Source organism: Pyrgilauda ruficollis, unplaced genomic scaffold (genome assembly GCF_017590135.1).
Source record: "Pyrgilauda ruficollis isolate IOZ18807 unplaced genomic scaffold, ASM1759013v1 scaffold12, whole genome shotgun sequence".
NCBI lineage: Eukaryota > Metazoa > Chordata > Aves > Passeriformes > Passeridae > Pyrgilauda > Pyrgilauda ruficollis.
The window spans coordinates 1,198,548-1,224,841 of record NW_024510321.1 but is presented as its reverse complement, the minus strand read 5'-3'; the positions used below and the strand labels follow the sequence as shown (position 1 = coordinate 1,224,841).

The following is a 26,294-nucleotide window of genomic DNA, read 5'->3' as shown; positions in this document are numbered from 1 at the left end:
ATAACTATCCTTTAATTGATAATAGAGATAAGTAGCACTTAAATAGTAATAGGTAGACTCTGAATGTATGTATAACATACATGACAGGAACAGCTCAACAATATAAAAGGTTCTGCTGCAGGTCCAGGGCAGAAGTTCTGGTAGCTGTTATTCCCTAATAAACACTCCAGTCTCCCTGGATGACACGAAGGCCTCAGCCCAGTATTTGGTGCAGGTTTCCATGACTACCTTGAAGGCAAAAAATGAAGTAGATTCTTTTATTTTCCCCGCAATATGTGAGTGAAAAGCCATGAAATGGTTTGCAGATGTTCTTGTTGTCTCTTTAGAAGCTCCTTTGAAACTCAGACAAGACAGAAAACAGCCACCCTCCGCTTTCCAAACCTAGGGATTGCCAGGTTAAAGTAAAAAGAGTGTTCTAAAGGTCACCCCTTTTCCCCCAGGGAATCTGTATGTGTCCATCTCTTAGCCAGGCATCTCCCACCCTTCCATTGCATTTTGATCATTTCCTGATGATCCAGTGACAGAATGAAAGGACAGAATCCAAGCTCCACGAGCCTCTCTGGCTTTTCTGGACTGAGCTGCACACAGGAGTGCAAATGATCAGGAAATAATTTCAAATCCAAGGGCTGCTAATGCATCTGTCTGGTTTTGTCTTGCTGCTGTTAATGGAATTCCAAGTCCTCACGGCTGAATGTCACCAGGGATGTTTGCTGTCCTCCTCAGCTGAGATCTTATCACTGGTTCATTATTTGATAAACCATCACAAGTACAGTTAAGTAATTAAATTCAGTGCCAGAACAGAGCGTGAGCGACTGATCAAGTGAGGGTAGAAGAAAACAGATCAGTTTAGAGTGAATTTCATGAATCATTGTTCTCCCAAAATTTAGAGAGAGATTAATTTTTCTTTTTTTTTATTTTTTGATTGAAAGACTCTCTCCTTTCTAGATGCTGATGTCCTGGCAGTGTGTTGTAGTCAGTATAAAACTTGAGTGTCCTTTGGTTCTAAAAGTCCTTTTACAAACCATTCCTTTACAAATCAAAGTAGGATAATGAGAAATAAATCCAAACCTTAAGGCACATTCATTCCTCCCAGTCCTCAGTTATTTCAGGGCAGAGGCCAAGCAATGGAAGTCACAGATATGGATGACATTCATTCGTACAAATAATTCCTGATTATGTCTTGGATGAATCTTTAGCCTGAGACTACAACTCCTTCTTTTGCCCCCCTCCTGCCAAGTTCTCAGAAAGGTTATTAACAAGCCTATTAACAGGTTATTAACAAGCCTATTAAAAGATTACTAACAAGTCTGGGAGTGGATTTTGTTATCTGGACAAACTATATTGGGAACCAGACCCCTAAAAAGCCCCCAGACAGTTTTACTTTTAAGACACTACTGAAAATCATGAAGTGTGAACCACAACTCCAGAGATGAAGCAGAAAGGTCTTTTTTCTTGTTCAAAATAATCCACCCTTCCTCCTCCCCTGGGTACAATTCAGGTGTTTGCAGCTGCAGTACCTGTTCCAGCATTTCTTTGGCACAAGTTACTGATCACACAAAGTTCTTTGCCTTTAAATTAGATACCCAAGACCACCTTTAAAACCTGCAAAAGCCTGGTTGATCTCTAAAAAGTGCCAGTTGCAATTCAAGTGTTGGGTTGTCTGTTTTCTGTCCATTTCTTTTTCATTCTCTCCATGATTTACATATTTATAATAATTTTTCTCTTTTGTTGCAGAGATATTGATGTGAAGACCTCAAAATACCAGCAGAGCCTCTGCTTCAGTCCTAATCTCAGTGTTAATGAGCAAAACTTGTCCAAAATTAGAAGAGAAGATGGCCATCAACTGGAAGGTCTGCTTCTTCAGCCTCGTATTGCTTCCTGTGGTAAGGAAAAATGATTTTATTTGCATTGTTCTGCTATAAATACATGTTCTCCAGGCCAGCACTTGCCAAGAGGGAAGGATCTGCTGCTGACACTGTTTCTGGATTTTTCTGGGTGGTCTCGTAGTTTGGGTTGAGACTTTTCCAGCCTCCTTTGTTAATGAATTAGGACTGTGAACATTGCTCATCCTGAGAAGGGCAAGTCCATCCCTTGAGGGCATTTGTTCACTGTTTTTAACTGAGATTCAAAATAAAATAAAGTCATAATTAGAAATAACCCCAGTGTGTCTTCTGTTTCAAATCCATTGGTTTAAAAATATTTTTTTTTTCCAGACAGAGGGATAAAATTAAAGATTCCCTTCATCCCACCCCATGAAACCTAAACCTTGAGATATCCCAGGCAGTGCTTTTGGAGGCCTCCATTTTCAGAGGAGCAATTTTAAGAAACAATACAAATGGGCCTCTAAAGATACTAAAGGCACTTCAAGTCATCCATCATCTTTCTGAAGATATTTGACTCTTTATGAAGATGACAGGGGTTAATTTTCCCCACAAGTCTTTACCTAATTTACTTTACTTTACTTTACTTACAATGTTCTCTTCCATTAATAACTCCATGTAAACGTGTTTGGGGATTGTAACTCCCTCTCCATTGTCCCTACACACAATGACTGCACATCTCCTCACATAACAGCCACAAAAACACTGAAAAAAGATCTTTTTCCCCCCCTTTGTAGCTGTGAGGAGTCGCACACAAGCCCTGCAATAACCTCTTGTGGCATTCAGCACAATTCTGTGTGAAACCATTGCTCACAAATGTGCTTTTCAGCTCTTCTCCAGGAGCTTTGCTCACAGGGATTCAGTGACAAACTGCACCAGCATTTCAATCCTCCAGCTCATTCCCCCCAAGAGCCTTCTACAACTTCCATGCAAATGCTTCACACTTGCTTAATACGCAGATATTTTCACATTAGTGCACTTTAATAGCCAGTATTTGAAAGAATTTGTGACATTTAGTTGGTTTTATTTTTAAATGGCAGCTGTTTATTGTGGTGGTGGTGTGACCAGAGCATCTTTGAGCAGTTTTTGCAGTTTTTTGCTCTTTTGTATCAGTTATGTGGCCTGTCTTCTACAATGCATAGCAGGAAGCACAGAGAAGTTGTTTTCACTTTGGCACACAAAAATATATATTTTTTTTTCCTTTTGGTTCTTATTTAGAGTCCATTTCACTGCACATCTGAAATGTGGCATAATTCAGCTAAATTCTGTAGAATCGGGTTGGAACTGGTACCATACTTGTGTTCATCCAAATTATACAGTCCTTTACATACAAATACATGGAATTTTTATCTAGAGCATGGCTCCTGTGACTCTTCCTTAGATTTCCTGCTCAGGTAGAAATGATTACTTATTAAAAACTGAGTATGTTTAATTTTTATAATACTTCTCTAAAATTACTAATGAAAACTTCCTCTAAGCTAATGGGGAGGGGGAAAACCCCCCAAATTTAACCTGATTTAGGTACTGTGATTTTCCTGGCTATAAAAGGAGTTCAGCTCAAATTCAGGTGCTGGTGTTTTGGACATGGAAGTGTTGATGACATGGATCCTGCCCTGGGAGAAACTGGAAAGCTGAATTCCTGGCTGTGCAAGCATATTTTTCAGACTGCAACCAAAATAATTAAATTATCATAAGACAAAAGGCATTTCTGTTAAATGACCAACAGCCTTCATTACTTCAAGATTTTTGGTGCTCAGCTCGAGACCCTTGAAAGGTGTCTTGTTATTTAGAGGTGACCAGTTTTTAATTAAGGGAAATAAATGAACAAATCTCTTGAGCTCTCAGATGGGTGACCTTCCTGGCAGATGAAGAAGGACAGAAAATTCCCAGTTGCTCACGTTTCAGGACATAACTGTGGTTGCTGAGCTGGATAATTAGTGATCAGCTCCAGCTTGTGGAAAGAACAGTTCTTAATGAAATACCAAATAGCAAACCAGAGCTAATAAGAAAAAAAAAACGGCTTTTTTTTTTTCTGCTTCTGTTAAGTTTGTGATCTTCTTTATGATTACAAGGTTTTACTGCAGTCTTTTGCAGGAATCCAGACATAAAGCTACCCATTTAACACACATGAATTTGTGTGCTTGCACACACAGAGCCCACCGCAGAGATGATACAATAATTTGTGTATAAGTATTCATTTCACATTAAATCCCTACATTTCTTTTCACAGACCAAATTATTTATGTTTCTTCCCTTGCTGTCATTCTTTTGCAGTTCTTGTGGTAACACATTTCTCTCCACTGGGGCACTCCCTTTCCCTGTGAACCATCTGTAATGTGCTGTGCTGGTGACCTCAAATTGGCACTTTCCTGTCATGCAGATTTTCCAATTTTCTACCAAGGGGGTGGATGTGACTTTAAAAATAATTAAGAGTAATTGAAAGTCATCTTAGACTCCACAATGTTCCTGGAAAAAGCTGTTTATATACTGCTTTCCTCCAAGCACATCTGGTCAGACCCATTTTACCCACAAAAGCCCCCAAACTGATGTCCACGTCCATAAACAAACCAAGAAAAGACAAAAAGAGAACCAAATATGAATGGAAAATTCCAAGTGGCTTCAAGTATAGGCTCCAACTAGACAACAACAATATAATATGCTAAGAAATAGTTAGAAATTAGCATTTTGAGCCTGTGCTAACTGTCAGAGTCAAGGGTGGTTCAGCTTTTCATGTGTTTTACAGGCTGCTCTGCATTAACCTAACCTCTGAACCCCTCAGGACAGAAGGCACCACGATGCCTGCAATTCCTTTAGGAGCATTTTGAGCCAGTGCTATTTTAAGTGCTTTCCTAGATTTAAATACCTGTGTTGCTATTTTAGCTGGTTTTAACTGATTTCTTCTGGCTCAGCTCTTCCCAGTAATTTCCATTCTTTGCTTTGGATGAAACTCTGCACAGCCTGGGGTAGTGGGAGGAGTCCCTGTCCATGGCAGGGGGTTGGAACAGGATGATCTTTGAGGTCCCTTCCAACCCAAACCTTTCTAGGATTCCATGATGTCTTTTTTTTGTTTGGCCATTTTGATTTTTCTGACTGGCATTTTGATTGACTTTGCATTCCATTCATCTGTGATAACACTGGGTTATGTGTTGGGTTTGGTTTTTTTTTTTAATTGGAAAATATTAACAAAAGTCATCATAAAATTATGGAGAAGAAAGGATCCTAAACCACCATTCCTTTGTCTGGTTCCAAATGTACTTGAGAAACAATGAGTTTCATGACTCACAAAGTTGGCTTGGTGTATGAACTGAATTTTAAATGTAACTGCAATGCAGGTGTTCTAACTGTCCAGAATAATTCCATCTGATGTATTTCTTCACCTAATACTTGGAATTTCTTGTGGGTATGTATCTAATTAAATGTTTCCAGTGGTAGAATATTCTGTGTAATGTTTGATCAGCTGGGAAGAATGTTCTCCTTTTAAAGAAAAAGAGAGAAATGTGGAAAAAGGGAAGGTGTAAGTGGTGCCTCTTGTGTAACAACATTGGAGTGTGATCTCTGAGTGAGAGTCGGGTGGGCAAACACAGATTTGGATGTGCAGGCAGCACCTCGCCGAGCAGAGAATGAAACCTGCATCTGATGATAGATAAGTAATTCATGAGGAGCTGAGGAGAGAAACTGAAGTGTTTGCTCAGCCCCTGTTTGCTGCAGGGGGAATATTTCTCAATCTTCTCAGGGTGTGTAGAACCACAGAGCAAGAACTCTCTGTGTCCTCCATTGTTCATCCCTGGCTGTCGCTCCCAGAGCCAGGCTACCTTCAAATAGCATCCTCTACCTTCCAGCCTCTGCTATTTTTAAAAGATGAGGCACAGTGCATTCAGACACAAAATTCTGCAAGTTTCTCTCCCAGCCTGCAATGTTTTTAAGCACAGCCCAAAACGTGAGGCTCCTCAGGCACAGACATAAAAGCTTGGGTTGGTCCCTGCTCTTTAAGCAAAGCATTTTTTTCCATTCCAGGGCTTAACGAGAGAGCTTTTAATGAGTTTACCTGCCTGGTGATTTGTAGCATCTCATAACCCTGTTAGAGAAGTCAAGCTCTCTGTAGGACTGCAGGTTTCTCCAACACAGTGCACAGTTGCATGCGACTTCCCTGTTATTTATGTAATGAAAATATAAATATTTTATATACAAACACAGCCTGGGGACTGTTGGGAATGTTCTCCTTAGGAGATAAAGACTCAGCTAAGCAAGGCATTAATGCTGCTGGAGCTTTTCCATTTTAATAGGAGGAGTTGGTGCTGGGGGCAATCTGGAGAAAATAGCAACCTCGTAAAAGCCTTGTTTAAAATAGAAAAACAAAGTCTTTGAATGTGTAATACTGGGTAAAACAGTTTCAAAGAACAGGTTCAGAATTCTGGTGTCACAAAAAATCATCTGAGAAAACCAGTGTGGCCAAACCACGGAGGCCTTGGTACCAACCAACTTCAAGGACATTCCAGAGGCACAAAAATTAGGATTTCAAGTCCCAGATGATTGTTGCCTTGTCAGTTAGGTGGGATAGGAACTTATAGAGAGTGCCAGAGTGGGAGTGGGATTTCCTCCTGCCGTATCTCTAAGTCTCTGTGGATTTTTTTCTGAGAAAACTCAGTGTTTTTACACTCCTGAAGGTGGTGGGAGCCCTGGATATTGTGTTAGTGCTGTGTCTGTGCACTGGCACTTGTAACCTCAGCTGGGCACCTCAGGTGCCAGTCAGGATTATTGCAGAAGCTAAAGAAAGACACCTGGTTAAAATGTTAAAATGTTTTTCATAGGATGGTTTCTGTTGGAAGGGACCTTAGGTCATGTCAGGTGTCCTGGGCAGGGATACCTCCCATTAGACAGAGATTTTCAGAGCCCTGACCAGCCTGGCCTTGAAGATTTTTAATCTTTTTAAGCTGATTTGCACAAAAAGATGAATGACAGGGGGAGAAAAAAATCCAAAAATACACATATTCTACCAAAATGGGGTTCACAACACTGTGGAAAAACACAGTTATCTACCACAACTTCCCTTTAGACAAACAAGATATCTCAGTCTTAGAAATGCAAAGCAGCAGGTAAGAAAGCAAAAAATAGTTGCCCTATTTTATATTAAAATGTTCCTTTTTTTGCCCTCTGGAAGTAGCAATAATTTCTGTGAGAGGCAAATAAAATGATGACAACACTGATATAAAGGCATTTATTAATGTGATTTTTTTTTCCCTGCTGGTTTTGCATTCATGAGCTTGCAGGAGGGTTGGATGAGCAGTCAAATAACAAATTGGGCATTAGAAAGAGTTCTTAAAAATGAGGCTGTAAAAAAAAAAAAAAAGTAAAATCAGAATCAGTGATTTTTTGTGTTGCTCAGCTGTTAATACCCAGCTCCTGGAGGGATAGTTTTCAAGTCTCTAGACTTCAAGAAGAGTGTTGCCTGCAATTCCTTGGGTTTACTGACTCAGCAGCCCAGGAGGATTTCCTGTGCAGGCAGCTTGAGGAGAGAGCTGTGATGAAGAACCAAAGCTGCATGGGAGAGGAGGGGGAAATGGAAGCAAAAGAGCAGGAAGAGAGGACAAAAATATGAAAAAAAAATCACATTTACAACACTATTCCTCTGTTAGGGATTTGTCTATTGGATTCCCTCCTGCCCCTCTCACCAGGGCTTGCAATAAAGATTTTTTTTCCCCAATCTGTGGAATAAACCCTGCTGCTTCTCAGAGTGAGTGTGGATCCTACAGCAGGGACTGAGCCCTGCCTGGGGCTCAGGGAATGTTGTTGGAATCCTTTCTGAGGGAGCACATGGGGTCAGTGGCTCCCACTCCACAAACTCTGCAGACCAAACTCCCAAAGAGCATCTGAGCCCAGCTGTGGGGCTGGGAAAGCAGAGTTTGCCAGGCTTGAGGGGGTTTCCAGGGCTTCTTTTCCAAAGCAATAACAACCTGGCTTTTTAACCTCTTAGGCTTAAAAGGCCCCTTAGAAAGCAGTGCCAGCCCTAAAACCCACGTGCTGCTGTCACTGCAGCCCCCAGGGCCACAGAGCCCAACCCCACAAACCCTTCTGTGTTCCCCTGGGCAAGGGGTGAGTTGCTCACTCCAGGGAAACCTGTGCTCCTGACAAGAAGGTTGTGTTTGTCTCAGGTTTATTTTCCCCATGTGGAAGTGCAGATTTTGCAGCTGTGGATCCCGTCTGTACCAAAATCTGATGATCTCTGTGATCTTTTTCTTCCGTGCCGTGTTGTCGCTATAGGACATGAAATAACACGACGTGGACACCTTGAGCTCTCTCAAGGTAAAAAAGGGAGTTTATTTTCTGACTCCAACATTTATAGATTGCCAAAAGTGACAGTGCCATCTCTCCAATGACGCTGGACAAACCAACAGTCCATCAAATCTCTCCTCCTCCATAAAAGAATGCAAATTCATTATTTACAGAAAGTGTGTGAGAAAGTGCATTACAAGAATGTAAATATCAGAAAGCTTAGAAGAACTTAAAAAAGCAGGGTGACAGCATATAATGCCAGTTTTGCCTAAAAGGACGCCATGAACGAATCAGAGCTGCCTCTGAACTTTCCTCTGTGTGTGTTAGAGCTGAGTTCTGCACATAAATAAGTCAGGAAATTCACTTAGAGCATTAATTAGCCCTCTAAATGCTGGATATCTGGATTAGAATAATAGAATCCCAGAATGGCTGGGGTTGGAAGGGACCTTAAAGCCCATCCAGTGCCACCCCTGCCATGGCAGGGACACCTCCCACCATCCCAGGCTGCTCCAAGCCCTGTCCAACCCAGCCTGGACACTTCCAGGGATTCAGGGGCAGCCACAGCTTCTCTTGCCAACCTCTGCCAGGGCCTCAGACGAAGATATTTATTTATCTATATTTATATATAATTTTGTTTCTTCTATATTTAGTGTTCTTCTGTACTTGGTGTTAGACACCTCTAGACATTGGTATAACCCATCCTAAAATCCCCTTAATGCTCTCTTTACTGCAGGGCCCTAAAAAAAAAACTACTTTAGACTAAACTTTGGTCTCTTTAGTTTTTAGAAATCTCATTTTTATTGGGCATGTATAATAAATGTTATGTGCATCAGGAATAGATGACAGTAACTCACCCTTGACCAATTGATTGTCTTGAATTTTCAGTGTCTTGTGACTCATCTTGGTAGGGAGGTTTGTAAGGTTATCACAAATGCTGTTTACTACTCTTGGTTCCTGGAAGACATTTTTAAAATTCAATATTAAATGTATGTTCTTGTACGAGTGAGGGCAAATGCCAATGGATCTTTGTGTCTGAAGAAAAAAAAAATACTATAAATACATCCATTAAATACTTCAGAATCATCATAAAAACACCCCAAACCCAAAGAAGATCTATTTTAAACAAAACAGGAGAAATATTTTCCCCACAGAACAACATTTAAAAAATATTCTGTAGTACTTTCACAGAATTATTACTTCCAATAGAGTTCAAAGAATCCAATCTCAATTTAAACCACTTTTCTCCCTTTCTTTTTGCATCTAAGATTTCTAAATAGTTATTTTCTTCAAACAAGAAACAATATGGAAATGAACAGTCCTTAACACTCCTCAGCTCTTTTTAAAAGGAACAAATGCCAGATGCTTGTGGGTTTTGTTTTTGGGTTTTTTTTGGGGTTGTTTGTTTATTTATTTGGGTTTTTTAATTTTTTTTGTGGGTTTTTTGGGTTTTTTTTGGATTTTTTTGGGGGTTGTTTGTTTGTTTGTTTGGGTTTTTAATGGATTTTTGTGGCTTTTTTTGGGGTTTTGGTTTTTTGGCTATCAATCCAATCAACATGTTGAGGGAAAATGGTCTCAAGGAACATCTTTGAGGCAGATTTAATTTGTGCTGGGGAGTTTGAGGTTTCCCAACCTTTGTGCACGTTCAGTGCCTGACCCCGCTGCTCCAGCCCCTCTAGATCTGGATTTCTCTGGAGGATTTCAGAGTGATAAAGGATTTTCCTGTTCCTGCCCTTCCCAATAACACATTTCTGCAGTGCTCTTTTCTTGCTCTGTGGGCTCCTTTTGGAGTGCAGCATTCTCTAAGGGAATATTAATTCTCTAAGAGCTTTAGACAGAAGAAAACACTTTATCTGCTGTGTCCCCTTTCCAAATGATTTTGCCCCACAGTATCTCTCCTACTTAAAATCTGTGACCAAAATGTGTTATTGAGGGGTTATTTAGGCTTAAATCCAGGCTTTGCTTGGGTTTGAAGACTTCTACAACAATTTGTCAATAATTTCACCCACTACTAATTGCACATTTGGGAAGGGGCAGTCCAGAGATTTTAATTTGTTTTTTTTCTTCCCTGATAGCCACATCCGAACATTTTTGATATTTGACATAAAACTGGTTTTTAGACCTTTACTTTATGCTTTCTTGTTTGCTAGAGGCTTGCAAGATAACTGATAATGCAAAATGGAGATTGGGTAGGATTAGAGATACGCTAAAGCTCAAGAGTAGCAAGTTTTCCCTTCCTCAGAGATATTAAAATGTTCTTTTTCCTGCTGCCCTCTGACTGAGCTGGTTTTAGTTATTAGGTCTCTGTTAGCCAGTTATGATAATTTTCTCCATTATTTAAAAAAAAGAAAAAACAGATTTGCTCTGCAACAGCAAATTTCTCATGTAATTTCAATCCAAATCCATTTCAGCACCTCTTCCAGCAACATAAATGTGTCAGATCTAAACTTTTGGGCCATCATGTGTTGTTTATTGGGTCTGAACTCATTCAGAAACACCAGGTGAACAAACTGCATCTCGTTTGAAATAACCGTCTACTCTCACTGTGTGTTTTTAGTTTAAAAGGTTTGCCCCCCAAAATGATGAATTTACTGTTCATCCACAAGTGGCTGTAGCTGTAGGAATTCCCAGGAACTCTTCATTTCAGAGCAGCTCTGGGAGAGACAGGAATTTTGTACAGCATCAGTGGGAATGGGCTGAAAGATGCTGAAGGGTTCTTAATACCCTAAAGAAAGCAAATTAATATGATCACATATATGGAAATATATTGATTTTTCTATTCCTCCATGTACCCTTCAAACCTGAATGCTGTGGGTCAGTTCAACTGAATTTGACAGAAGAACCACATTCTCAGAAAAATTAATTTTCTAAGAGTTTAATGCGAGATTTTAGGCAGAGCTTTTTAATGAATTCCTTACAGAAAGCTACATTTCACAAGAAACTCAATAAACTGCAGCTGTGGGAGAGCCAGGAATTTTGTACAGCATCAGTGGGAATGGGCTGAAAGATGCTGAAGGGCTCCTAATAACTTTAGGACAGAAAACTCATATGGTCACATATATGGAAATATACTGATTTTTCTGTTCCTCCATGTGCCTTCAAACCTGAATGCTGTGGGTCAGTTCAACTGAATTTGACAGAAGAACCACATTCTCAGAAAAAGTAAATTTCTAACCATTTCTTGCCAATGTTTAGGCAGAGTTTTTTTTCTTATTTCCTTACAGAAAGATAAATTTCACAAAAAAAAATTCAGTAAACTGCAGCTGTGGGAGAGCCAGGAATTTTGTACAGCATCAGTGGGAATGGGCTGAAAGATGCTGAAGGGTTCTTAATACCCTAAAGAAAGCAAATTAATATGATCACATATATGGAAATATATTGATTTTTCTATTCCTCCATGTACCCTTCAAACCTGAATGCTGTGGGTCAGTTCCACTGAATTTGACAGAGGAACAACAATCTCAGGAAAATTAATTTTCTATCAGTTTCATGTGAATGTTGAGGCAGAGATTTTTTCTTGATTCCTTACAGAAAAATAAATTTCATTAAAAACTCAATAAACCTGTTAGACAGAAGAGTGTCCAGACTGGAGCTCATCTTAGGACAAGGGTTGATGGCTTTAAACTCAAAAAGAGGAGATTAAATGCGATATTAGGAAGAAATTCTTCCATGTTAGGGTGGTGAGGCCCTTTTGTCCAGGGGTAAGGAGCTCTCAGACATTCTGAGCTTTGTATCTTCAGTATCCTGAAATTTAAGAAAAAAAAAAAAAAAAAAAAAGGGAATGTTGGGTTGTGTATTCCATCTCTTTTGTAGCTCAAACCCTTAAAATATGTCATTGGTTGGATATGATGACCTCAGGTCATTATTTCATTGCACATCCCTATTTTTCTGCTTTTCCCCACACATTTCCTTGCACATGACCTGGTATCTAAATTATTCCATCCCCCAAAATCCATGTCCATGGACAGCACATGGCAGAGCAGCTTGGGGACACCCTGGGTGTTGCTGCAAAGCAATGCCTTCACTTTTGCACTGATACTTTTTCTTTCTCCACAGCAGTTTGTTTGTTCTATTTATCCAGCTGTTTGCTGATTCTATTTTAATATTAAAGGATTTTTTTTCTGTGAATTAAAGCAGAAGATGGGGACAAAAAATTATAAAGCTTATTTTCCATTGGTTTTCACCTTCTGGTGATAACATGAATTCTGCAGCTTAGCTTATTTCACTTAGGGAATAAAAAGATAGAAATGAAACTTCTTTTCCCTTTTGTATCCCTGGATTTTTTGCTACACCTCTGTTAACAAAATCCAAAATGATGCCTTGGGAATGACAATCAGTATTTTAGGGGCAGCTCGTCTTGTACTGAGGGCAGCTCCCCTCTACATGGTGCTGCCTGCAAAGGGAAAATTTGGGAAAAAAAACCCAAACCCCAACCAGCTGCAAAGATGTCAGAAGCCATTGCAAAATTGCTGCTGAAAGTGGGGAAAAATTCAATCCTATTTAATGTACTGCAAGGAAGAAAAAAGGGGAGTTTGACAGAGATGTGTACAGGGATGTTTGACAGGAATAACATTAATCTAGAGAAAATTCTGTTCTCAGTACTGCTTTTGGGGCATTGTTTGTATTATTCAGAACTTTGTGATTTTTCTTCCATGTGTGAAAATGTGAAATATTTATCTGTTATCAAAGGTGTAATGTAGAAATTCTGAACACAGTAACCCTGAGGATCAAATAAATGAGTTAACATATTGGAGTCACCCAGAATAATCCATGAGGGACAATATAAAAGAGGTTCAACCAGTTTTGCTTTCAATTCTTTGTTTAGCTGAAGTATGACAGCAATTTGCTCTCCTGGCAGAGGAATCCCTGCTCTGTTTCTCTCTTCAGCATGGATTACACAGAGAGTATTTACATGTGTTAATGTTTTCTTCTGAGAGCAGGGAAATCAGAGCAGCCAAAAGAGCTGCTCCCATTTCTGATCCTGTCATTTTCCCTGGAAAACGAGACTTTCTTCCTTCTATTAGCTTCAATCTGAATAGATTAGAACATTACCACAATTTTAACATTACAATTTCAGGGACTTTGGAACTACATACATATATATATATATATATATATATATATATATAAAATCTTTTTTTTTATCATGTTGAAATTCAGAAATAAGTGGAGAAGAAGTGCTCTGCATGTCTTTATTCCATTGCACGTGTCTGTTTCTGTGATGGACAATTATCAAAAAATCAGAGAATCAGAGAATTATGGAATGATTTGGGTTGGAAGGGAACTTAAATCATCCTATTCCACCCTGAAATGGGCAGGGACACCTTCCACTATCCCAGGCTGCTCCAAGCTCCATCCAGCCTGGCCTTGGACACTTCCAGGGATCCAGGGGCAGCCACAGCTTCTCTGGGCACCCTGTGCCAGGACCTCACCACCCTCCCAGGGAAGAATTTCTTCCCAATATCCCACCTAATCCTGCCCTCTGACAGGTTAAAATCATCCCCCTGTGTCCCCAGTCCCTCTCCAGCTCTCCTGGAGCCCCTTTAGGCCCTAGAAGGGGCTCTGAGCTCTCCCTGGATCCATCTCTTCTCCAGGTGAACATTCCCAGCTGTCCCAGCCTGTGCCTGAGCTCCCTGAGAAGTAAAATTAATGGGCATGGTGGAACTGAGTTTTCTTTCCGTAACTCATCAGTAATTTCTTTCTGAAATTCATCAGCAGAAGAGAAATTAGCACCTGGATATGAGCAGGGAGGTGAAGATGAAGCTGGTAAAGGTCAATAACTGAGAAATTCTGGGCACTTCAGGTCCTGGGCAGGAATTTATTTAGGGAAATCCAGCAGAAACTGAGCGACAACCTTTTCTGAGGTTTTGGTTTACTGAGAACAAGACACAGGTACAAACTCAGGGCTGTCCTGCCAGGCAGGGCAGGTGTTCTGAGGTTGGATTGATTTTTTTTTGTGTGGCTCTCAGCAGCCACCACTGAGAAAGAAGCAAAATTTGGCTTGTGCTGCTGGGGTGGGGAATAGGTCAAGACACACCAAGGGATGTGGGAATCAAGGGTGGCTGAGCATTCCAGAGCCAGGATCAGTGAGGTTATGATGGGCTTGGATATCAGGAAAAATTTCTTCCTCCCAGAGTTTTGTCAGGCACTGGAACAGGTTTCTTAGAGAAGTTGTGGTGGCACCAAGCCCAGCAGAGCTCAAGGAATTTTTGGACAATTCTCTCACCTGGTGGGATTTTTGGGGTGTCCTGTGCAGGGCCAGCAGCTGGACTCAGTGATCCGTGTGTGTCCCTTGCAACTGAGGATATTCTGTAATTCCATGTCACACATGAAGTAGGATCTGGCATTTTCAATCTCAAACATGTAAGATTGGGCTCTCTTAGTTGACAGTCAGGGACCCCACTGATATGGCATGCACAAAAACCCCAGCAGAACTCTCACCTCTTTTCCAGGGTGCCAGCTTATTGACACTTCTCCACCTTTAGCACATTAAATTTAGGAAGAGGTGCTTGAATATATCAGCCAGCACTTCTTATCTGTCATGTAGAGCTGCAGCCATTTATACTTTGGCTCTAAACCCTATTTTTTTTCCCTTTCTTGAAAAAGAAAAATTGTCTCTTGTTTAAATATGCAAAAGGTTCTGATTTTCAAAGGCTGTGCATTGCAGTCAGCTGCAAACAGCACAGCTGAGGCTTCTGCTACCCTGGGCAAAGCCCCTGTGCCACCAGCTCTGCATCCACAATGTCCCTGTACCTGCCAACACTTCAGAAATGTCTTTTCATGAACTTACTATGAAAAAAAACAACCTTTTTATTTTTTATTATTATTAATTTTTTTTCCTTATTCTTCTTGTGAAATGCAGATTAACTGCTGTAACAGTCAAGAACAACAGGACTTGTGCTGCCAGGTTAACAAAACCCATCCTGTTATTCTGTTATTTAGCAACATATCCCTTTTCTGAGGAGATTTCAGTGTGGCACAAAAGGCAGAAGATGCTGGAGCAGAATCTGGGTCACGACAAGGCTCTGACAGCGAGACCTGTGGCTTATCTGTCGGGGTCTGAAAGGCAGCCAAGCCCTGCTGGTTTGTTTGGAGTGAAGTCACCCTTTAAGGGGGAGATCTGGTGGCAACACCCGACCATCTCGGTCCCTGCACGTTGTCCCTCCTTAAATCAAACCCCACCCCGCAGTGATATAAGAGTGAAACAGGGATTTGAGGGTGGGTGTGCAATCTGGCACTGGGTTGGGTTTGGTTTGGTTTCTAGTAATTCTGCAGTGCTGTTTTGTAATGTTCTGTAATTTTAATTTTTTTTTTTTTTCATTTCTGAACTTTTTGATAGCTCCTAGAGGTTCAGCTCAGGAAATGTTGTGTAGGGTTTTCTAAGGAAGCCTCATGAGCAGTGCACGGGTGATAAATTCCTTTTGGCACACCTTTTATGCTCCTATCCTGACTCCATGTGAAGTAAAGCATTCAGATAAGGAATCACATATGGATAGGAAATACAATCTTTTCAGGATTAAGTAATAAGTTGCATTTTTACACCACGGTTCATAAGAACTTTGAGTTGCAGTTTGTAATGGCAGAGTATTCTTGATACAGCAATAGTAAATAATTATATTAACTCATAAAACGTTAGGAAAAGGTAAAAAAAAAAGGAAAAAGTTTGGAAAGAAAGAGTGAGCTGGATGTATAACACAGCTGCAGCAAGAACTGCTCTCAAATATGTTGTTCCATGCTAGTCCAGATTTTTATACAGTAGGTTATCCTTCCAAAACTTCAACTTTTGAGGATCTCATCCCATAGCAATGTGAATAAAATTAAAAAAAAAAAAAATCAGGAGTGTTCAGAGTCGACTTCAACCAGGGAAGATTTTCCAGGGTATAGGAAGGCTCCAGCTGTTAATAGGAAACATTTCTGGATATTCTGCCAAGGCTGTGATGTGGACCAGAGGTTTCATCTGGTTTTTTTTTGGTCATTTGCTGTTCCATCTCTTCTCTCCTCCTATATCAGCTGCTCTCAACTCCTCCGAAAAGGAATTGAGGGTGATGTGTCTGAATTTTTCATAATGTGTAAAAAGAAAAGCCCTCTAATTGTCACACCTTGTCTGAGATGTTCTGGAGTTCAGCTCTTGTGACTGAAGAAAGGAACTGGGTGTGATTGTGTTTTCCTGTCTCTCAAGCTCCTGTGAAAATGTCACTAATTAATTACTGCTTATTTTGGTTTTATTATGGCTAATGCACAGGTCCCTGCTGACTGTGAGTCTGGGCCTCTCTTTTATAGCATCTCTAAAAGAATTTTGTGGGTTTATTGTTCCTTTGAAACATCAGGGATGGGGAATTGAGGTCCAAAGTTATTTTTCATCCCCTGTTCACTGCATGTCCTTGAGAGGGGCACATTTGTGCTGCATCCAGATCATGAGGCATGATCCTAATTCAGAGATGGATGTTCTCAGGCTCTGAAAATATAATATATATATAAAATAGAAATAATATTATTATAATGTAGGTTATAGGGTTAAAGACAAAGGCCAAATCTCCCACTGAAAGTCATTATTTGTTAATATGCATTAATGGAGACACTGAAACATTTAATGAGTTAAATACTATAAAACAGGTAATGTGTCTTCCTAATCTCAGTGGTGTCCAAATCATCATTATAAATGACATCAAATTGTCATTTTAAGCATACAGATGCCCAAGACAGAAATGCTGCATGTGGTTAAACAACAATGAATTACAAACATACCAAATCCCTTCTGCTGCACTGGGGGGAAATTGTGTTGGTGGAACTGATCACTCCTCTGGCAGGGATTTATCTGCCCAGAGCTTGGTTATTCACTGTCAGGATGCCACTGTGCACCATCAGAGGTTTTGTTTCCTGACAATTGCATTGAAATGTTTCTGTTCAAGAGCTGTTTCCAGATATTTAAATGCTGGTGCTCAACCCTGTGCCCGCTGCTTCCACTGGCCTGATGCCTTGTGCAGGCTGACCTAGAACAGAGACCAGACAGAGTTAAAGCAGGGATTGATTCAAAGGATCTCCTCCATGGATCCACCTTGGGCAGCACAAGAGCCCAGCCAGGGCTGCAGCCAAGATGAACCCAAATGGTCCCAAAATGCACGAGCGCTCCCGGGGTCTCTCCCTGGGATCAGCTCTGCTCCATGTGCACATTGCAGTTCAGTGTCCAATTCCAGCTCAGCCCCTGCACTCCCATCCTGCTTGTTTTTCTCTCTCCAGCCCACGGGGTTTGTGCTCCTGGGCTGAGATTTGGATCATTTGTCCTTGGTGCCCAGCTGGAGCAGGAATTGTTTTGTCTCCCTGCTCTGTGCACAGAGCTCACCATGCCCTGATGTGAAGCTCAGACCCACACAGTAAAGCAGCACAGAATCTGAAAATATAAAAGCTAAAACCTGAGGTATCAGGTCCATACAGTCTGGGGTGCTGAAGGTGAAAGAATGAGGCACAAATCAGAGTTTCCAAAAAGGAAGATGGGGATGGGATCCACCAGAGCTGGATCTGCAGCCACTCAATTCACCTTGGGATCCCATTTTTGTTACCAGCAGGACACAAACACTGACACAAACACTGGCACTGCAAGTTTCCTTCTCTCTTTTTTTTCACCCTGATAACTTAAGTCATAAATATTGATCAAAACCAACTGTCCAAAGCATTAACTGGTTGTGAGAGGAGTTTCCTGATGCTCCTCAGCAGCACAGCCATGAGACAGCCCTAAAAACAGAGATAAGGTGGCTGTCAGTAGGCAGACAACCCTGAAAGCAGGAACTCTGCTTTGCTAGATCATCTAATAAAAGTGGCATTATTCACACTCTCTGTGGTATAAACTCAGACTGAGGGACCACGGTGGATGGAATTTGGAGTTCTCTGTTTTGTCGGAAATTCAGTTGTTTCAATATCTTTTGTCATCCTGCAGGAGTGTGTTAATATATCTCAACTTTTTTTCTTCCTTATTTTTTGTCTTTTTTTCTCTTTGTTTTGGTTTTTTGTTTCTTTTTGTTGTTGTTGTTGTTGTTGTTGGTTTTTGGGTTTTTTTTTTTTTTTTTTTTTTTCAGGTTTTGTTTGTGTGTTTTTTTGGCTTTTTTTTTTTTTTTTTTTTTTTTTTTTTTTTTTTTTTTTTTTTTTTTGTTTTTGGGTTTTTTTTTTTTTTTTGCTTTTCAGGTTTTGTTTGTGTGTTTGTTTGGCTTTTTTTTTTTTGGCTTGGTTTGGTTTGTTTGCTTAAATTTGGTGGGTTTTTTTTCAATGGAGGAGATTACATCACCTTTTAAAACTCAAAGTAAAAAATTTCCTTACCCTTAAACCAGATTACTTGAATGCCACCTCATGGGGCCTCTAAGAGAGCTGGACAGAGACTTTTGACAAGGGTTTGTAGTGATAGAACAAGAGGAAATGGATTCAAACTGACAGAGGGCAGGTTTAGATGGGATAAAAGGAAGAAATTCTTCCCTGTGAGGGTGCTGAGGCGCTGGCACAGGGTGCCCAGAGAAGCTGTGGCTGCTCCATCTTTTCCTTTCTGATCCCTTTAGCTGAACTTCACACTGGTGTTCTGAAACTCTATTCAGTTTTCAGAAAAAATGTACTTTATTCACCTCCTTGAGTTTTTACAGCAAAATAGTGCTGAAACCTTCCAGAAACAAGAAGGGGAAAGAAAGGCTAGCTGAGAAAACAACACTAAGCACAACCTTTTGTACAAAGATTTGATTCCTTTGGGGTTTTTCCAGTTGTGAAGTGATTTGTTTTTCATCCTCCACTTCAGCACAATACCCAGCCCAGTGTCTCTGAGCACTGAAAGGAGAAGGAGGGAATTTGAGAATAAGCTCAAGCACTCCCAATTACTGCTGTAATGAGCTTTTTACCTTCCTTCTCCAGTGGTCTCCCCATTCCCAGAGCCCCTCTGGGGAATATTGGAGTAAGAGCTGCAGCACGAGGCATTCACTGGAGCTGCCTGCAGGGAGGAGGGAAAGGGAAGAGTGTGTGTGCTAGCTGAGGGCAAATAGCTTTAATTTAATTAGCAGATTAATTAAAGCTTCCTCCCCTGGGCAGGGTATGTGTGTGCAGAAAGTGTTTCTGCAGCCTCCCGTAGCTGTTCATCGACGCGTTCCTGTTCCAAGTGTGACTCAGATGGGGCTCCTGAACTTGCTGGGAGCCTCTGCAAAACAAATTTCCTGTCGGGGACCTTTTCTCTTCAGGGTTTTGTTTAAATGTACTGAAGTATAAGCGGGCAAATAATAACAAGTAACGCCAAGAGCTTCCTTTGCAAATGAACGTGGCATCCAGCAGCACGACAGCTGCAGAGCTGCTGAAAGCTTCTCAGTGAGAGAGCCCTGATGTCAGCACAGATTCCCTCAGTGAAAGTCCTCAAGAGTTCTTTGCAGTGTGAAAAAAATACTCAAGAAATTCTGTGAGCCTTGAGACTGCACACTTTGCACGGGTGCTGAGGAAAGCAGAGAAGGCCAGCAGTGTCCTGGGCTGGATTGAGAGCAAAGGCAGTAGGTACAAGGAAATGTTTGTCCCCATCTACTCAGCACTTGATGGATCACTTGTACATCATAGAATCACAGAATGGTTTTGGTCAGAGGGGACCTTAAAGATCATCCCATCCCACCCCTGTCATGGCAGGGACACCTTCCACTGTCCCAGGTTGCTCCAAGCCCCATCCAGCCTGGCCTGGGACACTTTCAGGATCCAGGGGCAGCCACAGCTGCTCTGGGCACCTGTGCCAGGGCCTGCCCACCCTCACAGGAGAGAATTTTTTTCAAATATCTCATCTAAATCTACTACTTGTTGAATATTAAATCCAGTTTTAGGCTCCTCTATACATCAGTCAACTGTAGCAAGTTCAAAGGAGGGACACTGAGATTGCCTGGGAGGAGAGGATGAGGAAATTTAGCTTTTTGCCAGGTGGAAGGAGAGAAAATTAAGGGTCTACTTTATAGAAGGCTTGTGGTATTTATGAGGAGAGCTTGAGGAGGAAAGTGCCAGGGTTCTCATTGTGATGTGTGGCAGGAGAACAGCAGAATGTTGGTGTAAACAACAGAATGTTGGTGTGACCTCAGACAAGGGAGGTTCATGTTGGAGAGAATCCTTTTTACTCTGAGAATAAGTGAGCACGGGGGTTAGTTCCACCAAAGATGTGCAGTCTTCAAAACTTCTTCAGAGTTTTCCAAAATGCAGGTGGAAAAAAACCCAATTAAACCCATATTGGCTAATTGGAATTAACCAATTCCATTGCTGCCCCTGCTTTCAGTGGAAGCTTGAGCTGGATTCTTCTGCGGATCCCTTCCAACCTGAATTATCCTGTGCTTCCATGGTTTTCCCTGGAAGGCACATGTGATATTTGACATCAATCAGGGAAAGCCACCAGAGACAGGGATGCCTGGGTGGAGGCAAAGAGTGGGAGAGACTGAAGCTTTCAACATAAAATCTGTAGACCAGGAAGAGAAGGGTAAAGCTCTAGGTTATCTTTTACATCCTATTGATTTTGGGTTGCTCTGGTAGCTGATACAGACTCTGCTTTAAACAGGGGGCATTCCTGTATTGCCAGTGCTGCCTAAAGAGTGAAAAAGGTGTGCTTTTCCTGAAAATCCTCTGGAGAAGATAGGAGAGGAGAAGATGCCTTTCAAGCTGTTGCTATTGCTGGCATAAAATATAGCTGTAAAAATGATGGTCCAGGACCTTCTTCAGGATCACCTTATTCAGAGTTTATGTGGCAATTTCAGAGTTCAGAGTAACCAGTAGTTTTGCCCAGACAGCAGATTGATCTAACAGAGAAAATCTGGGAGCTGAAAAATCAACATTATTGTCACCTACAGGTTTACCCCTCCAGATCAGCAGTTCCCCAGATTATATGGACAGCGTGTCCCAGATTGCTCAGAAATTAAAGTGTTTCTATTTCAGCTCCCTCGTTTCATGTGTTCAGCTGACTCTGAACATCTCATCCCAGATTTATGCTGATAGAAATCCTCACTTCAGAGCCAGGTACAATGTGTTAAAAAACACAGATCCCACCCTCCAGCTTCCACTCCAGTCATTTTTATTAATTAATTAATCTGAACTTCTGTGCTAAATCTGAAATGGTCACCTGAGGCTGGAGTAGTAGGACCACAGAGGAAAAAAATAGTCATAATTTTTCCTCCTTTGTCAGTCACAAATTCCAGCAATTTACATATGCATGACTTGCCTGTAACCCAATCCAGGAAATCTCTTGCTGTGACAGAGACTTGGCCAAACCCTGGATCCACACTGGGCTGTTCTCTTGCCAACAGCTCTAACATGTCACAACCTGTGTCAGGAGCTGGAAAATGTCCTTGGAAGAGATTGTCAGTGATATTTGCAAGTCCTGCAGCCCTGATATCCTGCAGTGAGGCCATGCAACCCAATCTTGCTCCATGCTAAAAGCTCTCAAAGTGGTGAGAATCTGCCCATAAAGTTTGGTAAGGGAGTAGAGACCCTGATTTGAACACCTAAATTCCCTTTCTTTTGCACAATTTGAAAAATAAGTGGGAATTGCAATGCTGGCAGGAGGTTATCAGCATTTCAGACTGACGTTGGCCTCTGAGGAATGAAGGAAAGATCCAAACTGGAAGTTGTACTTCAGGATTTTATCTTTGGAGAGGAAATTCCCAGGAATTGCTGGAGAAAGCCATTTTTATGCAATATAAAGTTAGCAATCAGAAGGGCTATTAAAGCCTTAGTTTCACCTCAAGCACATTATGTCTAGCAGTATTTTTAATCACTTTTCCAGTGAGTGGTTCATCCTGCCAGTACAAGGTTTTGAAAAGCATCCCCTGCTATTAGAGATAGGGTGAAGGGATATGATGGTTCAATCCAAGATGACACTTCCCATGGAAGTCCTCAGCTGTCCTGAGAATGCTTCACAACACTCACAGAGGAGATTTACAGCTGATTTCCAAGATAAGGGAGCTTGCAAAAAGCTATAAAGAGGTTATTTACAGGAACACGTGGTGACAGGACAAAGGGAAATGGCTTCAAACTAAAAGGGAGGAGGTTTAGATTGAATATTGGGAAATAATTGTTCCCTGTGAGGGTGGGCAGGCCCTGACACAGGTGCCCAGAGCAGCTGTGGCTGCCCCTGGATCCCTGAAAGTGTCCAAGGCCAGGCTGGATGGGGCTTGGAGCAGCCTGGGATGGTGGAAGGTGTCCCTGCCCATGGCAGGAAAATTAGGAAAATATCTCTAAGGTCCCTCCCAACCCAAGCCATCCCATAATTCTATGATACTACAAAAAGCCAGTTCAGGCAAACTCCATAATAGTTTTACCCCATGTTGTGTAACAACATCTTTTGTGCAGCATTCACATTAGAAAGCATCCACTGAGAGAAGGGTGCTGTTGATTGTGCTGCTGCTATTTTCCAACCTGCAGCGGGATGTGCCTCTCTCCAGGAGTGGCAGAAGGTACACAGATCTTGATTTCCATCAGCCACTTGGAAAGGGATCAATGCCTTTTCCTGGCAGTGTGTTCTGCTGGTGGGTATTTTTTTTTTTCCTGCACAATTTGTTTAAAGCGTGGTGTCCAAGCTCTGCTGCAGATTGTACATTTGTGGCTGGGGTTGAAGGAGCTCCCAAGGGCTTTGCCCTTTCACGCAATGTGGAGTGTTCTGAAATCACAGCAGTTTGGATGCCATTTGCATATCACTGGCTGGGGTTTATGTACAAATCATGAACAGGATGGGACTGCTGGGGAATGCATCTCAAGCTGTTTTATTTTCCAGTATCAGTCTCATTCCATGGTTATGACAACGGGAAGATGCCAGCAGCTCACATCCCAGGCAGCAGACAAAGAACTCAATGTTACAACTCACTTTAAAAGTTTTTTGGCCAATCACACAAAGCAAAAGCACATTGACAGTAATTCCATCCAATCACTATAAGCACATGTACCTTTGCAGCTTAGGGAGTTATTCTAGACATGCATTAATAGACCATTAATGCAGACCATTGTATTTGTGCCTACTTTTCTACTTCTTATATAATTTTTCTGCTGACCAATCTTATGGCTGCTGCTTAGCTCCAATCACAGTTCTGCTGTCTCTGAGGCTTGCCTTTAGCAGCTTTCCCAAAACCTTCTGATTTTACAGATTCCCACATTTGCACAAGAAGGCAAAAAAAACGCAATCAAGTGGCAAACCTGAGACATTTCTGGGGACAACAACCTGTTGGGCTGCCAAGCCAGTGCTGTGGGGCCCAGCAATGATGCAAATCAGTTCTGGAAAAATATCCAGATAGTCAGAGCTCCTTCCCAAACCCCTCTATTTTTAACAGAGCTTTTTGCAAGTCTTGGCCCTGGTGTGACCAGTTGAATCATTGCTTGGTGGGAACAGGGACTCAACGGTGTTGTTTCCATGACAAAGTGAGCCTCTTTTGGCAATGCTCACGGAACAATTTGTCATTTTTTGAAGCTAACTTTTCAATACTGGAAGTCATAATAGAATTAGTAAAATGTGTGTAATTCAGCTTGAAGTGAGTGATCTCATCTACCTTGTGGATTAAACTCCTCTCTTGCATTATTTTGGGAACAACACTTAGGCAAAAGTTGAATCACACTCTAATTCATCTTTGTGTTGATGTAAAACCATGACCATGAAAGATTTAATGAAGATTTGCTGTTGTTTTTGATTCTTATCTGTCCCCTCATTACCCCTCTCATTGCCACAGTGCCTGATATGGCATATGCTGAATTGAGTAGAAATGTTCCCATTTACTTAAAAATAAAAAAAAAGGAAAAAAAAAATCAGGACTTTACAGACTTAACACAAAAATGCAGAAGAGGAAAGAACAGCTAGTGGTACTGAATTGCCATGTTTGATCTGATCTTTATAGAAATGCCAAGTGAATTCCCATCTCACCATCACATCATCACTAGGACTTCAAAGCAGATTTTTTTATCCTGAAGGTTCTCAGGCATGCTGGGGACATCTCAGTTCTGAGTAAACTCATGTAGAGAAATCAAGATTTATAGCAGTTGTGAATATTCTTACTGAGAACAAAATGAGCAAAATTATGTTTTTTGAATAACTGAATGTAGTCAGATCTGGTTGCTGAGAATTTCAGACTTTCTGTGGTGACAGACTCTGACTCCCAAGAGAACACTGCATTTGACCTGAGGCCATCAGATCAAATGAGCAAAATGAGAAAAATGGTGTTTTGTGAATAACTGAATGTAGTCAAAGACAGTTCAGGTTTCTTTGGCTGGACTGTTCTGCATGGTGGGTGTGTATATAAAATTATATAGACCAAATCTATATTATATAAATATATATGAAAAATATAATTATATCTACCAGATTTATTGTAAATATGTAAGTTGTAATATAACATGATTGTTATTAATTTTACCATAAGTTAAGGGAACAGCAAAGAGTTAAGTACTGGAATTTGCACAAAGCACATACCAGTTTATATTTGTGGTGGCCACCTTAATAAAAACCACGTGAGGGAAATGACTGCTCTGAATTTGTTGTACCTCTACATGTCCTGCCAGCTTCTTGTGTTCTCTCAGAAACAAACAGATATTGACTGTCTTTTACTGTCTCTGTATCTAAATGAATATACACATTTTCTAAACTGATGTGAGTCAGAGTCTTTCACTTCATTGAGAGTAATAAATTTTTCAAAGACCTGTGAATTTCATGCACTATCGACTTGGATTCTTGATTTTTTCTGGTACGTGTCAAAACATTCTTTAACTGCACATATCACTGATCTCTTCTGGGAAACTGAGACCAGGCTGTCTATGCTGAGCACAGGAAATTGCAAATGTCCTCGAGGCAGAAGAAATGGGATCTCAAAGCCTGGAGCTCAGGCTTGCACTGCCATTGGAATTGGGCTCTGCCTTCACTTGCTGAAGCCTGACTTGGCAGATTAAAGGTTCTGCCACTCCATGGCCAGTGGAGAAACATCAAACCCCTGGATCCTTTCAGGAAAACATGATGACATTAAAGCATCTCTGCATTCAACAGACAAATCTTTTTGTGGGAATGGAAAAACAGAAACTTCCACAGGCGTGGGAGGGTTTGATTTGTAGTCTTATAAGAAGCGTGGATTAGTATAAAAATACAGTACACAGACATAAAGCAGGAAAATCATAAACTTATGTTTCTGTAGTTGTAAGTAACAATATGCCTTCAGTAAGTTAAAAAATGTATTAATAAGATGGTGAAGGATTTATAATGTAGTAATGTGGGTGTATAGAGTAAGCTAAGAGTTCAGAGGCTGTAATAGAAGCTCATGTAAGTGTGATAGTAGCCCATTAGATGAAATTATCTGCAGTACAGCAAAATTAAGGTGATGGGTTAGAAAAGCAAAATAAACTGTCCATTGGGTTAGAAAGTTCTACATTGTCTTGTAACAGAGAACTTGTGACTACTATGGCTGACTGCTTGCTCCTCTAAAATCTCATGGCCTCTGAGACTGATATTTATCTGAGCAATAAATAGGTTTTTGTGGTGCCATCCCTTCAATTAAAGCAGCAATAATAATGCCTTTTGTTATGAACAATTCAAGCCTTTTTGATTTTCCCAGATACAGAATTGCTTGTCAGCAGGGATGGCAGGCAGCTCCTGTTCTCTCCTCTGACACCGAGGTTGATGCTTCCTCCTTTCCTTTGCTTTCTGGTTTGGTTTCCACGTTTCCCAGAATTAATTTTTTTAAACCTGTTGATGGAGTGCTACGAAATGGCACAAAGATGGTGATGGGAAATCATGTCAGAAAATGCGGCAAGAGTGAATCTGGAGGAAAGCTGCAGGGACAGGAGAAGCACGTGGCTCTCTCTGTCCACACCTGAGCCTCCTAAGCCAGACTTACTGGGATCCAGTTGACTAAATTTAATCAGTTTAGTTAGAGACCTCTGACTAGATGTGCCAGTCTGCAAGGAGAACAGTAAAGTCTGAGCTTTAAACCCTTGGCTTTCTTTACAATCAGTCATGTCCTGACTTTTATTCACCTCTAGCAAAGAAGATACCAAAAGAAAGTAAGGATAAATCACACTTTTTTTGTCTTTTTACTGTAGATTGAACCAAAATTTTCTTATCAAATCTGTCAGAGAACAGGGGCATGGTGGGTTTCTTAATAATCTAGAGTTCAATCATAGGATGGTTTGGGTTGGAAGCGACCT

At 41.0% G+C, this 26,294-nt stretch overlaps 1 protein-coding gene across 1 annotated transcript in view; it reads left to right on the top strand.

Moving 5' to 3' along the window:
* Positions 1 to 1,832: 1,832 nt before the first annotated feature.
* The window catches only part of ADCYAP1R1 (ADCYAP receptor type I), a 113,847-nt gene continuing 89,385 nt past the window's right edge, over positions 1,833 to 26,294 (top strand). Inside the window, exon 1 of the mRNA XM_041488035.1 lies at positions 1,833 to 1,883. Coding sequence (XP_041343969.1) covers positions 1,833 to 1,883 — 51 coding nt within the window. The remainder of the gene's footprint in view (positions 1,884 to 26,294) is intronic.